Raw genomic sequence first — 17,096 nt, forward strand, 5'->3', positions numbered from 1 at the left:
TCTGTGCCATGCCAGCACAGCCAAGGGGTTTGGTGAGCCTGAGGAGGGGCGGCAAAGGATGTAGAAAAGACAAAGAGAATAAGCTGGGTCTAGGTCAGTGATGGCGAACCTATGACACGCGTGTCAGAGGTGACACGCGAACTCATTTTTTGGTTGATTTTTCTTTGTTCAATGGCATTTAAATATATAAAATAAATATCAAAAATACGTTTTTGTTTTACTATGGTTGCAAATATCAAAAAATTTCTATATGTGACACGGCACCAGAGTTAAGTTAGGGTTTTTCAAAATGCTGACACACCGAGCTCAAAAGGTTCGCCATCACTGGACTAGGTACGTCTTCCTGTGCCTGGCTGAGGCCACAGAGAGAGACCCAGAGGCAACCTGAGCCTTTATTTTATAGCCAGAGGTAAACAAGGTGGTGGTCACCATAGCTACAATGTTCTTGTGAGTTTCACTTGTTTTGGCAGCACTTGCTGCATCTCCCTCAGCCCACATTAGCTTCCCAGATAAGATCTAGGGAGAGCCATAAGGTCAAGCCTAGTTATGCTAAGAGGGCTGTGCCCTCTAAACTGGGACTTGTTTGTGGCTTTGCCAATAGGTCAGTCTGAGGCTTAACCCTATAGCCACTCCCTACACTGTCTTTGTTGAAGAGTTTTTCATAAGAGCAATATTATCAGAGCTGGGATAAAGCAGGTTCACACTGAGCTGCACAAGGAAAGATAGAAGAGAACGCAGGAGGCCATTTGCATGTTCTCAGCAAGAGACAATGAGGACCTCAACTATTCCAGCATGAACAGCAGTGAAAAAAAAATCGGTTGGTTTGAATCAGAATTCACTTAAAACTGTATATTGCAGTTTCTGCTAAAAATGGCATTTTCTAACTCAAGATACTTCAGTGGAATCTTGGGGTCCTAGATGGCCCATGTTCTGTCCTCAGTTCCTTTACTGGGAAATGGAACCCAGCGGTCAATAAGGCAGAAGTCTCTCAGTGTCACCTGAGATGGGAACATGGAGGTGACCCAGACTCTTCTCTCTGTCTCATCCCTGCATCTTACCTGTCCCCAGTTGATGGATGGGTCAGGGTTGTCCCATAGATTGTTGATGTACCAACAATCATTTCATGCACCAAAAAGTTCAGATTTCTTGAATGCTCCAGTTTTCAGCTCCTGTGAAATGCTAATCCCACTATTCACTGTCTTGCAGATTCTATTGTGATTGGATTTTGGGTTGGTCTCGCAGTCTTCGTGATTTTCATGTTTTTTGTGCTGACTTTGCTGACCAAGACAGGAGCCCCACACCAAGAGTAAGTTTGGGCTGTTCCTAAATATCTATAGAGCTCCACAGGGAACTGAAGAAACAGAAATAGTATCCAGGGCTGGGGTTACTTCCCGGGGTGTGGAGAGAAGGGCTTGGTTATGGGTAACTGCCTGCATCTAGGCACCTGTGGGTGGGATCTGCCTTCCTCCTGGTCTCTGGCCTCTGGGGCTTGTTTTCAAGTGGATCTTTGTGAACCTGGGTTTCTTGGTTCGTTCTTACAGTTTAATGCTGATGCAGGCCTGATGTTTATGTTGAAGTGCTTATTAATTAGGATGTGTTCTCTGCTTAGACCCAAGAGAATTTAGATGACTCGCCAGATTAAAAACACTGAACAAGGACAACGACTACTAAGTGGATGAAAACTAGTTTTTAAAAACATGTCAAGAAGTAGAGAAATAATTTTTACTGACTATTCTATTGAATTTATCATTGCCAATAAACACTGAGTTTAATGCTGAGTTTCCTTGGATCTAGGATTAAAAAAGGAAATAGTAAAGATTATGTGTTATTCATAGCAGGACAAAGAATATTTGTGTTGGGCTTTGGATTTACGGAGAAAATTATTACGTGGTTGCTTAAAGAATACTGAGCAACATTAGAAGGAGTCTGTTCAGTTATGGTTTTCAAAAACTCAGAAATGTTTTGGAGAATTTTTTCCCCCAGCTTTTTTAAAAAAGGGAAATAAAGCATATGTTGAATACTGTTTTAGTTGGCTCCAGCAGACACAGTAGCATACTAAAATTAGGTAATTAGAAGAGCATTTAATGAAGGGGCTATTCATAAGTTGTGGCCAGGGAGAAGGACAACCCCACAGGATAGTGCATCATTGTAAGTTGATGGTCTAGTTCAGTGATGGCGAACCTTTTGAGCTCGGCGTGTCAGCATTTTGAAAAACCCTAACTTAACTCTGGTGCCGTGTCACATATAGAAATTTTTTGATATTTGCAACCACAGTAAAACAAAGACATATTTTTGATATTTATTTTATATATTTAAATGCCATTTAACAAAGAAAAATCAACCAAAAAAATGAGTTCGTGTGTCACCTCTGACATTTGTGTCATAGGTTCGCCATCCTGGTCTAGTTTCATTTTTTGCATGTATCTGTTCAGTTTTCCCAGCACCATTTATTAAAGAGACTATCTTTATTCTATTGTGTGCCCTTGCCTCTTTTGTCAAATACTATTTGACCATAATGGTGTGGGTTGATTTCTGTTCTATAGACCTATTCTTGTGCCAGTACCAGGCTTTTTTTTTTATTATTATTATAATGACTTTGTAGTATAGTTTGATATCCAGTATTATGATCCCTCCAACTTTATTCTTTTATTCTTGGTGAGGCTATTTGTGGTCTTTTTTGGTTCCATATAAATTTTTGGAATATTTATTCTAGATCTGTGAAATATGCCATTGGTATTTTAATAGAGATTGAATTGGATCTATAGATTGCTTTGGGTAATACGGACATTTTAATGATATTAATTCTTCCAACCCATGAAAATGATGTATTCTTCCTCTTGCTTGTATTTTCCTCTACCTCTTTTTTCAATGTCCTGTAGTTTTCCAAGTACAGGTCTTTTACCTCCTTGGTTAAGTTTATTCCTTGGTATCTTTATTTTTTTGTTGCAATGGTAAATGGGATTGTGTGTTGTTGTTTAAGTTTCTCTTTCTTAGAGTTCAGTATTGGTGTATAATTACCATATTCTTATTACCATTTCACTATACAGTCTCCAGTATCTGTTGTTCAGTCTTCAGCCTACACTTGAACTATAACAAATGTCTGGGTAAAGGGAGCAGCTCTGTCCATACTCAGCTATGTCCAGACATCAGGATCTGGAAAAAAAATTAAACGCATTTTACATGGAAGGATAATACCATTTTATTGAAGCATAGGGAGCTATATGGTTGAGAATCTCATTAATAGACACTTAAAAAGACACAAACTTCCCCCTTTCTCTGTCCATGTCCTTATGGACATCTGCACATACCTTTTCTTCTATTATATTGGTCCATGAATTTGGAAATATGATGTGGATTGCAACAGTAGTAAGAGAAGTCGAGTACAAACTCAGATTAGGGCACATCTCATAGAGTGGTCAGGGAATAATAACACCTTATTGGGACAGATGGATTCTTATGATGTACTTACTGAGATGGATTTGTCCGATGTGGGATGCAGGTGATTGTACAGATGGGCACCCTACCTCAAAGTATAGCATGACTTCCTGTGATGGTTAATTTTATGGGTCAACTTGGCCAGGCCATGGTACTCAGATATTTGGTCAAACATTATCCCAGATGTTTCTGTGAAGATCTTGTGTGTATGTGTGTGTGTGTTTAAATGAGATGAACATTTAAGTCAGTATTCTTTGAGTAAAGCAGAACATCCCTATTATATGGGTGGTTTTCATTTAATCAGTAGAAGGCCTTTCTAGAAACAGATTAATCTGCCTCAAGCTAAAAGGAATGCTGCAGACTGCTTCACACTCGAACTGCAACTCTGCCCTGGGTCTGCAGCCTGCCAGTCTACCTGCAGATTTTGGACTTGCCAGTCTCCACAATCACATGGACCAATTCCTTAAAATAAATCTGTATCCCTCTCTCTCTATAGGATAGAAAGATGATCGATAGATAGATAGATAGATAGATAGGAAGGAAGGAAAAAATGAAAGAAAGAAAGAAAGAAAGAAAGAAAGAAAGAAAGAAAGAAAGAAAGAAGAAAGAAAGAAAAGAAAAGAAGAAAGAAAGAGAAGGGAGGGAGGGAGGGAGGGAAGGAGAGAGGGAGGGAGGAAAGGAGGAAGGAAGGAAGGAAAGAAGGAAGGAAGGAAGGAAGGAAGGAAAGAAGGAAGAGGAGAGAAAGAAAAACAGGTGATACACAACACACACACACACACACACACACACACACAGATCCTGTTTACTGTTTCTCTGGAGAACCTGACTAGTACATTTCCTTAACGTGTCATGTTGACCCTGGATAGCTGAGACTTGCATTTCCAGTCTTCTAATTGGCAGTTCATTCAGTTCAACTGCAAATGGTTTCTCATTTGATGGCGTTTCTGAATAATCTCAATCAAAGAACAGGGGTCATTGTAACTCCACATGCTTTCAATGAGGTTAAGGAGAACGTCTTACCTTTTTGTTTTACTTTTAATAAAGTGTGTCTCAGAGGGCTAATCTATTATTTTAAGTATTTTTTTGAGTCTAGGGCAATGTAAGACATGGCATTTTCTTGCAGTATATCAATAGAAAACTGAAAGAAACAGACATGCAAAAAATCCCTAAATGGATCAGTTGAAAAGGCTTTTTGATCTTAATAAACTTGACATTTATTTGGCAGAAATTTTATCTAAAATGGCCATTATTTTTTCCATTCAGCCAACTTTAATATAAAATAAACCATTTTAATTTTTCCTGTGGTAATCAGGCATGGAGGAAAGAATGATGAAATCATTGAGAATACTAATAAAAACCTTTTAAAAACATGTTTATTATATGCCAGGGTCTACTAATCCCTTTATATGTGTAATCTCACTAAATCCCCACAGGAAGATGAAATAAACCCTGTAAGTGTTCCCACTTTACAGATAAGAAAAATGAGGCAGAATCGTTTGAGGTCTCACAGGTAAAACAAACAGAAAAATGCTGTGAACCAGGCAAAGCCTTAGTTAGACCCTGAAACTCCTGTTATTAACCACTACGTTGAATCACAGATAGTAAGCAGTCAGATTTGTTTTCTTTTATCACATAGCTAATCAAGTGTGTGCTCTAGGATCAAATATTTCCAGATTGACTTGCTGAGATTTTGGCTGAATTCTTAAGCCTCTCTATGCTTGACATTCCTCATTTGTAAAAATACAGTCATTCCTGCCTCCTAGGATTAAAGTAAAGATTAAGCAAGCTAATGCCTATGGCGCCACAGGCATATGCTGTGCTCACAATGGTCAGTGAAGATTAGGCCACCCCTTCAGTGCTGGTGGAAGTCCTGGTGGCAGCTCAAGGGTCCAGGTGAAGAGCAGGAGGGAGAAGAAAAACCCACCTCACAGGGGACAACCAGACCAGAAACATTCACGTAGCATCTACACTTGTCAGAATGGTGCCTCATTCTCCCCCAGCATCAGCTTGGGTGTGTCTCTCAGTAAAATAGTAAGATGAATAGAGAGAATCTACGTAGAGAGTCTTGGTGATGGATAGAAAGGACGGTTATGTCTGAGTTCTGGTTGCTTTAAAACTCTCTGGTTGGTTTGTCCTAAGGACAGTTACTTCCTCAAGTAGGATATCACGAATATGATTCCAATGTTCTGGTTAAGATACCTGACCAAGTCTGCAAGCTCCAAACAGATCAGTGGCGAACCTACTTAATTCTTTTTTCCCATGGAGGCATCTCAGGGGTGGGTGGGTGGGTTTGAATGGCTCACTAGGGTCTTATCATTGCTGAGAGTGGGAAGGGTATGTGTATCCCTTCGACAGTGGTGAGACACAAGGATGACAGAGACCACCACCTCTGCCCCCACTCCCTGTGCCCATGCCCACAACAAACATTGCTAATCAATGGTGTTATCGTCCATGCGTGGCCAAGACTTTGCCTCAGAATCATTTTCAAAACACCACTCCAGATAGCCATCCGGAATCAATCACAGTTCACCTGAGAGAGAACAGATATTTGTCATCTCTTTGGATGGCAAGAGTTGAAATCTCTTCACCTGCACAGAACTCAGGACATAATAAAACAGGCAAGTTTTCCCCCTAAAGTTTTCAACTCGGGATCATATTAGGATAAGAACTTCAATTGGAATCACTGACTACTCAGTGGCTTCTGTTAAGGGAGGGAGTGTGCAAGAGTTAGACTAGGTTATAAGACAGTAAAAATCATTCTCCACAGCTCAGGACAACACAACATAGGTGTACTTCTTGCACAATCTACGTGTCTACTGAGGGTTGTCAAGGGGTGGACAGAAGCTTCTCCACTTGTAGCTGCACTATCTCCCACACTCAGCTCGCTGGTCACAGTAACAGGAAAGAGGAAGCCTGGAGAGCCTTCCATTCTTCATCCTGGAGGAACACATCCCCTCCTCTCATAGCTCAGTGGGCAGAGCTAGCCACACACCCCTGGCTGCCCAGCCTGGGAGGGGCAATCTGCCCAGGAGAAGAGAACCAGGTATCGGTACACCCTAGTGGAGCCCACTGAAGAGGGAGAAAGACTGTTAGGAAGTTGGCATCACCTTTCTTAAAAGCTTTTAGGGCCAAGAAGCAGCTTTAATGGGGCTTATTTCCCCCCATGGAATATTCGCGGTTGTTTTGTGGGGGAAAAAACCCTCTTACCTGGATCCTTTATGGAGAAGGAAGGTAAAAGAACCATTTCCCCCTGCTTTCTCAAGTAAGGAGCCATTCACTGTCTATGGTGTCTTGTTAAAGCATTTATGTCTCTATTATCATAATCCGCCAGAGAAAGAGCAGCAGGAAAGGCTTGGATCACAGCTTTATGTTGGCTATTTTAGACTTCTTTAAAAATTATCAAACCAAAAAAAAAAAAAATTATCAAACCACAGACATCGTACACCTCACATACCACCCTTTCGGAGGCTTTGCTAAGTGGACTTTGTCCAGGTGGGGATGTCCTTTATTTAGGGGTGAGAGCAGGATTTCTCAGGACCTTGTAAAAATGGAAATTACATTTTACCTTGGGTTGCAATGACCTGAATATGGCACTGACTAGAGGATGCATATAATGCAACTGACAGCCAACAGCAGGAAAATGTCCCTGCTCAAGGTCTTTGAGAATGGCCAAGGCCCCAGGAGCTAGCTGGCCAAGTGCGGGTGTAGTGAGTGGCGCCCACGGAAGTTCTGCCGCTCCAAGAGGTCTACCCATAGCAACGGGTAGAAAATCTGACTATTAAAAAGGAGAAAATCTGACTATTTTATGTATTTGATTCAATTTATAAATTTATACACCTTAGTTCAGGAGTTACTTTTGATTTCCCGTCAATTAAGAGGCAAGTGCACAGTGATGGACTTGTTCAGGACTGTACTGAGGGTTTTACTAAGGTAGTGGAACTTTCCAGAGAAACTGAAATGCAACCAGAGGTACTTCCACACACACAGAGGGTTTGGTTGGCACCTCTGGGCTTGCTACCTGAGACAAAGCTCTCAGTTCAGGCTATGGTTTCAGAAATGTTAGTGGTTATTATGATTTTCTCAGGTTGTTAAGTGTAGAAGCTTTCACACTTTATTTTTAAAAATCCTCACCTGAGGTTCCATTGATTTTTAGAGTGGAAGGGAGAGGGAGAGACAGAGAGAGAGAAACATCGATGTGAGAGAGACACATCAGTTGGTTGCCTCCCACACATGCCCAGTGCCAGGGATCAAGGCTACAGCTGAGGTGCGTGCCCTTGATAGGAATTGATCCCGAGACACTCTAGTCCGCAGGCCTATGCTCTATCCACAGGGCCAAACTGGCTATGGTAGAAACTTTAACTCTTCATGCATCTTTGTAACTTACTCATCTTTCAAAGTCCCCTGGAAGTGACTGCTGGAAACACCAGATGCTGCAGCTGTTCTGCCTGCCAGTTTTCACAAATGAGACCAACCTGAGTACAGCAGTGGGCATGCGAATACTCTTAGCACAGCAGTAGCTGCTTCATTTGTAAAATCTTGCCATAAGTCTGGAAAATTCCTAGGGGAATAATCCAGAGCATTATGGGTATTTTTCTTCGGCAAACGGAGGAGTCTTTCCTCCTGGTCTGACTTGTCTTTTGGTGACAGAGGAAGGAGCATGTCTCTAAACGCTGGAGGTGGCTGTGCCTCTCTGATATCAGGACTTTGGAACACGCTGCTGATACAGCCACTGACTCAGGGTCTAGTGGCTGCAAGGCCCTTTGAGAGATGCGAAGATGCACAAAATATAGCATAGCAGCATATAGGAGAGAGTAGACTACACAAGTAGCTCTGACAGGAGGTGGGAAAGGATGCACCCTGGAAGAGATGGTCCGTGAAATTCAGCAAGCACAGAGGAGGGAGATTAGAGATTCTCCATGAGGCAGTGACTTTCGAGTTGCACAGTGAAGACGGGATTTGATTTGACAGACAAAGCAGGGTAGAAGGAACAGCACAAGCAAAGACACAGAGAGGGACAGTCTGAGTGCATCGAGGATCTCCTGCAACTATGGCTCTGAAGCCCACACTCAGGGTAACTTCTTTTAAAGATAACATATTCTTGCCCTCGCTGGTTTGGTTCAGGGGATAGAGTGTCAGCCTACGGACCGAAGGGTCCCGGGTTTGATTCCGGTCGGGGGCACATGCCTGGGTTGTGGGCTCGGTCCAATGTGCAGAAGGCAGCCAATCAGTGGTTTCCTCTCATCATTGATGTTTCTGTCCCCCTCTTCCTCTCAGAAATCAATGAATATATATATATATATATATATATATATATACACACACACACACACACACACACACACACAAAGATCACATATTTTTGATTTTAGGCCTTAGTGGAATTCTGACCCTGTAGGAACTATGGAAGAGGCCTCCTTCAAAAGCAAGAGTTGCTTTAGTTTTAAGATCTTTTCATGATGGATGCATTCACTTATTCATTTAAAAAATTTATTGAGCATCTACTATGACCTAGGCAGAAACAGAATTCATAATCTTAATGAGGGTGCCAGCCAAGTGAAAAAAAAAGGGGGGGGGTGTAATACAGAATGAGAAGACAAATGGAGAGAACCGCCCAGACCTCCAGGTGAACAACCTAATTCAGATTGAAGGAGTCAGGAAAGGTTTCTTGCAGGAGGTGGCACCACACATGATTCATGTTTACCAAGAGGAGTAAGGCAGATCCCAGTAAGGCAGATTTGCTTGTTTCAGAATTGCCTTGCAAATAACAATGATAAAATCTGGGCAAAATATAAAGAATGACTGTTGGAAGGCACTGAAGAATAAATATTAGTAGACAAAAACAGAAGGGCTTCTGACCCAGGGAAAAGGAAGCTCTGTTAGTTTATGTCTATTGGTACATGGTCAGAAGACTTTCCACCTGAAGTCTGCCAATCTCCTTTAATTCCCTTTGCATTGCTTGGAAATGTCCAGTTTATAGGACTTACACATTCTTTGTTAAATTTATTCCTAAGTATTGTATTTTTGATGCTATTATGAATGGAATTATTTTTCCATTTTATGATTGTTTGTTACTAGTCTATAGACATACTACAATGAATTTTCTATGAGATTAATTAAAAGGAAAATCTTTTTGACAACAGTGTTGGAACAATGAAATAAACATAAGGAAAAGAATGAACCTTGACCCCTTTCTCGACATAGATCATATACCCAAAGTAGAAGCTCCTAGAACAGCTCTGTTCAGGGGAACTTTCTGTGAGGATGGAAATGTTCTCTGTGCTGTCCAGTTAGGCAGCCACTCGGCACATGTGGCTATTGAGCAGCTGATAGGGGAGTAAGCTGACTGAGAAATCAAGTTTTAAATTTTTCTTAATTCAAATTTAAATAGTCACCTGTGGGTAGTGGCTTCTAGAACTAGCATGGTTCTAGAAGAAGGCATAAGAAAATACCTTTGTGATTTGAGGTTTGGCAATTATTTTATAGAGAGGATATAAAAAAGGAATAAACATAAAGAAAAAAGTTAATAAATTGAACTTAACTGAAATTTAAAGTTTCTGCTCATTTAAGAAAAAGAAAATACAAGTCACAGATCAAGAGAAAATGTTTGCAACACATATATCTACCAAAAAACCTGTATGCAGAATATATTACAAAACTCAAGAAAGAGTGTTTATGATACATATATCTGGCAAAGGCCCTGTATTCAGAATATATTACCAGCCTTCTACAAATAAAAGCAAAAACAAAAAACAATACAACTTTTAAAATGGGCAAAGGACTCACACAGACACTTCACAAAAGAAGTTAAACTAATAGCCAATAAGGACAGGAAGAGATGCTCAATATTACTAGCTATGAGAGAAATACACATTAAAACCACAGTGAGATGCCATTTCACTCCCATGAGAATGGCTAACATTAAAAGGACTGACGACACCAAATGCTGATAAGGATGTGGAACAACTCTAATTCTCATATACCAGGGGTCCTCAAACTACGGCCAGCGAGCCACATGCAAATACAAATATTGTATTTGTTCCCGTTTTGTTTTTTTACTTCAAAATAAGATATGTGCAGTGTGCATAGGAATTTGTTCATAGTTTTTTTTTTTGAACTATAGTACGCCCTCCAACTATCTGAGGGACAGTGAACTGGCCCCCTGTTTAAAAAGTTTGAGGACCCCTGTCATACACTGTGGTGAGGGTGGAGAATGGCATGACCACTTTGGAAAACTTTGTGGTTTCTTATGAAGTTAAACACATATCTACCATATGACCTAGTAATTCTACTCTAAGGAATGTACTCAAGAGCAATAAAAACATAGGTGTACAAAGAGACTTTTCAAGAATGTTCATTGCAGTTTTACTCACAAACTAGAAACAACCCAGATAACCTTTAAAAAGATAATAAATTAATTGTAATGTATTTATACAGTGGAATTATACTGAGCAAAAAAAAAAAAAAGACAGATGGTTGTTACATTGATCAACGTGGATGAATCTCAAAGAACATGCTGAGCAAAGGAATGCAGACACAAAAGGCTGAATATTGTGTGATTCCATTTCAAGAAAAGGCTAAACTAATCTGTGGTAAGAAAATTTCAAGACAGATTGCCTATAGGAAGTGGAATGAACTGGAAGTTCAAGAACAGGCAAAGCTAACCAATGGAAATGGAGATGAGAGTAGTGTTACCCAAAGGGGATGGAAAATGAATGAAAGAATACTTCCTAGGGAAAAGGACATATTCTGTATCTTGACTGAAGATGGTGGTTACATGGATGTATAAATTAATAAAAATACATTGAATTTTATACTTAAGATCTATGGATTTCTGTATGTAAATTTTACCCAGTGATAGGATAAGTAGAAACTACATTGAAGCAAGATGTAGCCATGATCATAGGTTTTCACATATAATTCCTTTAGTTTATCAGTCAATGAAAGAAAAGAATAGAAAGACAACCTACTGAATATTTAATGTTTACCAGAGTGAGAGTACAAAGACGAACTTTTCCCTCGTTCTCAGAGGAGAATCAGATAAGTCACACTGTTCTCACACTGAGAGAACTTCAGGGAAAAGCTTAGGGGGAGAGATGGGGGAGAGAAGGCATCTCAGAGACCTGGGATTTGCTGTGGGGAGGGAGGAAACTCTTGCACTCCCGTGCCTTTGTTCTTCAGTAAGGGTGCGTAATGGACCCCGTGTAGCCTGTGTAATGCTGCACACAGCTGGGTTTCTGGGTCTGCTTTCCCACTCAGCTGATGCCCAGGGCAGGTAGAAGCTATTCTTCATAGCTTCTTAGTCCTCCAATTAGAGAAGAGTGTGGGCCCCAGCAATCTTAATCATGCCTTTTCAAACATGTTAAGCCCTTCTTTTTGCCAGGTAGTGTATCAGCGTATTAGGTCACATGTTGCTGGCATACTCATCGTTGTTCTCAAACATCTTTTAAAACTGAGTGAAGACAATCAGAGGAGAAAAATCTCCTACTGAAAGATGTGGTGTGCCAGTACAGCCAAGGTGAGGCGAGCCTGAGGGGAGGCAGCAAAGGATGTAGAAAAGACAGACAGAATAAGCTGGGTGATCTTCCTGAGCCTGGCTGAGGCCACAGAGAGAGATCCAGAGGCAGCCTGAGCCTTTATTTATAGCCAGAGGTAAACAAGGTAGTGGTCACCATAGTTACAGTGTTCTTGTGAGTTTCACTTGTTTTGGCAGCACTTGCTGCACCTCCCACAGCCCATTAGCTACCCAGATAAGATCTAGGGAACATCATAAGGTCAAGCCTAATTATGCTAAGAGGGCTGTGCCCTCTAAGCTGGGACTTGTTTGTGGCTTTGCCAATAGGTCCGTCTGAGACTTAAACCGACAGCCACTCCCTACAAAAGACAAGACCACTTAAATTTGCATTAGAGCAGCGGTCATTCAGCATCTCTCCAAAGACATTTTTTTTTTTTTTAAATTCTGAATACAGGACCTACTGAATGTTTAATGATTTACTTTTGTGTAAATCAATGATCTTCAGATTACATTTGTTTGGCAGACGATGAAATTTGTTAACCAGGCTTTTTTTCTACATGAAATTTGTTAACCAGGCTTTTTTTCTACAAGGAAAAGCTCGGGCTTCTGAGAGAAATTCTGTGTTTGATGTAACCCATACAATCTGATAGAAAAGTCCCTCAACTGGCTGGATTACAAAGCTTATAGGATTACCGATCTCTGAAATCCAGGTGATTCTTGCTAATTTGGAGGTTTGTGTATATGATCATATTTTCCAGACCTGTCCATTGAATCTCTGTCCCCCCCACCCCCACCCCCACCCCGGGGGAATTTGGCCGTCAGCACTTTACCCTGAGTGATGGGATGGGAAGGAAGAGAGTCAACTGAGATGGAGAAAGTTACACACTCCTTGAACACAACCTACTTTTTGTTAGTTTCAGTTTGGATTTGAAAACACAATCAGACATGATTCTTGCCATTAAGGAGCTGGTTGTGTGTAAGCAACCTTTGTATACATCTGGGAAGAAGGGGTTAAAGACCATGGAATATTAGGGTATTCAACTTACCCATAAAAGTCTTTTAGCTTATCAGTCAAGGAAAGAAAGGAGGAATAAAAGGACAACCTATTGAATACTTAATGTCCTTGTAGGACTAATTGAGAGCTATTTTATTCATTCATTCATTTATTGACTTATTACCATTAAATCGCTCATTTGTTTCACACTGAATGAAATAAGAGGTTAGAAACCTGGGTTTTATTCCTGTTTCTATCACTAACTGGCTTTGTGACTCCAGTGGGTAGTCTGTTCCCTGCCTTAACTTCTGTGTTTGTAAAATTGGTATAGTAATTCTTGCTCCAAATGACTTGCTGGCCAGTATATATATTTCAGAGAGGAAGGGAGAGGGAGAGAGAGATAGAAACATCAATGATGAGAATCATCCATCAGTGCCTCCTGCACACTCCCTACTGGGGATCGAGCCCACAATCCAGGCATGTGACCTGATGGGGAATCAAACTGTGACCTCCTGCCTGGTTCATAGGTCATGGGTCGATGCTCAACCACTGAGCCACGCTGGCCAGGCTGTGCTGGTCAGTTTTGAGAGTCAAATGAGATAAATGGATGCAAACAGCGTTGACAAATAAGAAACTCACCTCTGGCCCTAACTGGTTTGACTCAGTGGATAGAGTGTCAGCCTCTAGACTGAAGGGTCCCAGGTCAGGGGCATGTACCTTGGTTGCCGGCACATCCCCAGTAGGGGGGTGCAGGAGGCAGCTGATCCATGTTTCTCTCTCATTGATGTTTCTAACTCTCTGTCCCTCTCCCTTCCTCTCTGTAAAAAATCAATAAAATATATTTTTTTAAAAAAGAAACTCACCTCTGTGAGATAATATTGTCTTTGTTCAGGCAGCATGATATAGGCCAGTGGTTCTAGACCTGACCATGAGCAGTGATCCTGGAGTATTCTATGAAAATACAGATTAGCGGGCCCTGCCTCTGGAGATTCTGGGGGCTGCAGCTCAGGACTCTGCATTTAAGAAGCACTTGAAGTAATCCTGATGCAGGAGATCTGGGAGTCCCACTGCAAATCCGATGATTCCTCCACAAGATGTCTCTTCCCAGGAAGGTCCGGGGGCCCTCATGTTGGAGCCTTTGCCTTGGGTTTACTTATGCATGTTCAGAAGTGACGTCTCTCAGCTCTGATGTTTGTCTGCACGCTCTGTACAGGGACTTGCACTCCGTGTGTGCCCAGTGGAAATCCGCCGGCCTGGCCTGCCCTACATGCCCCAAACCACGATTCAGCAGGAGAATGAGGCAGAGTGTAAGCAGTCCTTTCTTTCCCTTTTCTCTATAGCAACGCAGAGCCTTCGGAGAAGAGATTCAGAATGAGCAGCTTTGTGTCAGACTTCGGAAGACCGCTGGAGCCAGATAAGGGCAATGAGGAGTCCCGGTCTCTCTTTCACTGCTACATCAATGAGGCGGAGCCCCTGGAGAAGGCCAGGGCTGGCCAGCAGACCACAGCCCTCGACAGCGACGTGCAGCTGCAGGAAGTCACCAGAAGCAGCGGGCGGCCAGAGGAGGAGCTGAACAGGCTCATGAAATTTGACATCCCCAACTTTGTGAACACGGACCAGAACTCCTCCTTTGGGGACGACGATCTTCTGATTTCAGAACCACCTGTTGTCTGTTGTTCTGGAAAATAAGCCAGTTTCCCAGACCTCACACAGAGACCTGGATTGAGAAACATGCTCTGTAATTTTCTTCCTGAAGATGTTGGGGTGTGTTTGTATAGCAAGAAATCTTCATTTACCAAAGTGGTGTGTGTCTGAGAGAGAGAGAGAGAGAGAGAGAGAGAGAAGAGAGAGCCCCCTCAGAAGGGAGCTGATTAAGCTGAGTTTTTATGCCTTTAAACATATCTGGGGCTTTGGCGGGAATAAAGTAACCGTCTCACCTTCCTTATTGTTGAGGAATTTGGCCACATACTGGGCATCAGCGTTCTCGAATGGGGGTCTTCTGTGTTCCTGCCACGGCCATTCTCTGCCTTTAGCAAATTGCTTTCCCTCTGGGCTGCCGCATCCTTTTCCTGTAAGGTGAGGAGTCTGGGGTAGATGTTCCCCACTGGCTCTAATATTTTGTGAATTTCTGACCGTGCATGCAGACGAGGCTGGGGTATACATAAAGCCGCATAAACTAGGGCACTGGATCCTATTTCTGATTGTAGGACCCCCACCCCTGCAAATGTCTGTACCTGCACTCAACCCTTAACTGAGCTCAGCTTTTGTCCGGGCCCAAATGCCTACCAGGATGCCAGGACACTCGTCTCACACATCACTGTGGACAACATTTCTGTCGGCTGTGCCAAAACAGCTTTTCTGAGGACCTCTGGCCACCCATGCTCAAACCAGGGGACAGTCCTACAATGAATTTCAGTCCATGGTATATCTCATAGAACTCCAGTCCCCAAGAAATGTGAGGTTATCAGCTGAGTGAGGGAGGTGACCTGTGTGTGTCTCTGTGTTGATCTGTCTGTGTCTGGTCACACTGCTGTCCCCTTGGCCACTGAACAAGTCAAGTGCTATTTGCCATGCAGTCTGCTTGCTTGGCAGATGTGTAGGGGATGGTCATCTGGCTAGTATGCGGCTGTGAGTTAAGATGGCGAATGGGTTGTAAATACCCCACAAATAGATATTCAGGTTGGCCTGGTACAACACATTTAAACATGCCCCTGGTATCAGAAATAATTGGGTTTTACACTTCCAGGTTGCATGCATGGCCAACTGCTAATCTCGGTGATGTATTCATTATGGATTTGTTCACCACCTGTCTTGCTTAAGTTAAAAAATAAATACGTTTGATTGCACAAGGAATTTTCTCTGGTTCTTTGTTTTCACACATCCAGTGTTTTTTATTTCCTTCGTATAACTATTCCTTGTTTATAATGCCTCCTAACTTCTACTATCTCCAGGAGCCTAGTAGTCCAAGTCACGTCAGCTTTCATTTAGGAATTATTCCATCAAAAGAAATCCCTTTCCCATAATGTCTTTTGAGGAAAATATTCTTCTTTGAGAATCTAACGCTAAACAGAACAAGGAGTGAAATGTTTTTTGTAACTAAAGCTGCTATAACACATTCTTGCAAATAGAGACCTGCTGTTTTTGATGAGTATTTTCAGGAAAGAGAGCAAGAGTAGCAAAGAATGCTGATTTTATTAACTTCTAATATGGACATTCTTCATAATTAACCAAATTAAACTATTTTTATTAAGAGTAAAAGCTCTTAAAAAAAAAAGAGTAAAAGCTCTTCAAATGGTATTTGATTTAGAAGTGGATTTATTAAAAGACTGAAGGATATTTAAAAGTTGGAAAAATACCCATGACTCCTGTCATTTTTGTGAACTAAATGTCAAGGACTGGGAAGATCTAAGGTCTTACCCCCCGTGGCTAACCAGCCAGCTGGCTCAGCTGCGTGGGTGCATGGAAGACACAAGACTCCTGAGTCGGAAACAACGAATTTCATTACAGCCCAGCAGGCAGCAGTGCTTCCTGTTCCTGTTGGTTCCTGAATTCATTTGCCATTGCTGTCTGAACAAAAGATAACACTGTGGGGCTTAAAGAAACACAGATTTCTTCTCTTAGAGTTCTGGGGTGCAGACTCCAAAAGCAGTCTTCATGGGCGCAAGTCAAGGTGTGGCCAGGGCTGTGTTCCACCTGAGGATCCAGTGAAGAATCCATCTCCTTGCCGTTTCCAGCTCCTGGAGGCTGCCTAACTCCTCAGCTCCTGGTCCCTCTCACCTCTGCTTCTCCTTTATGTCTCTGTCTCTGACCATCAGGCCTCCCCCCCTCTAAAGGCCCTGGGATTGGTTACAGTGGATTACCTGGGCAATCTCCCATCTCAGGATCCTTAGTCAGTGTAAGGTAATGGGTTCAGATTCTGGGAGTAAGACATGGACGTGTTTGGGGAACATTAGCCTACCAACAGTCTTCCATTTGGTCCCAAAGATTCATACCCATCCCACATGTAGAATACACTGATCTCATCCCAACATCTTCCAAAGTCTCAATTATTATAGCATCAACTCAGTGTCCTATATATACACTAAATCTTATCAACTCACAAGTCCCAAATCTCATCATTTTAATCATCTCGGTCAGGTTTGGTTGAGACCCTGG

General features: G+C 41.9%; 1 protein-coding gene across 2 annotated transcripts in view; it reads left to right on the forward strand.

Annotated features, from left to right (window-relative positions):
- Window positions 1–15,790, forward strand: part of MRAP2 (melanocortin 2 receptor accessory protein 2) — a 37,557-nt gene extending 21,767 nt beyond the window's left edge. For both annotated transcript variants that reach the window (XM_081094087.1, XM_081094088.1), the window contains 2 exons: window positions 1,207–1,306; window positions 14,282–15,790. In XM_081094087.1, the coding sequence (XP_080950213.1) occupies window positions 1,207–1,306; window positions 14,282–14,630 (449 nt within the window). In that variant the 3' untranslated portion in view covers window positions 14,631–15,790. The remainder of the gene's footprint in view (window positions 1–1,206; window positions 1,307–14,281) is intronic.
- The last annotated feature ends 1,306 nt before the right edge of the window (window positions 15,791–17,096 follow it).

Source organism: Myotis nattereri (assembly GCF_964212035.1).
Source record: "Myotis nattereri genome assembly, chromosome: 6".
In the NCBI taxonomy this organism is placed as follows: Eukaryota; Metazoa; Chordata; class Mammalia; order Chiroptera; family Vespertilionidae; genus Myotis; species Myotis nattereri.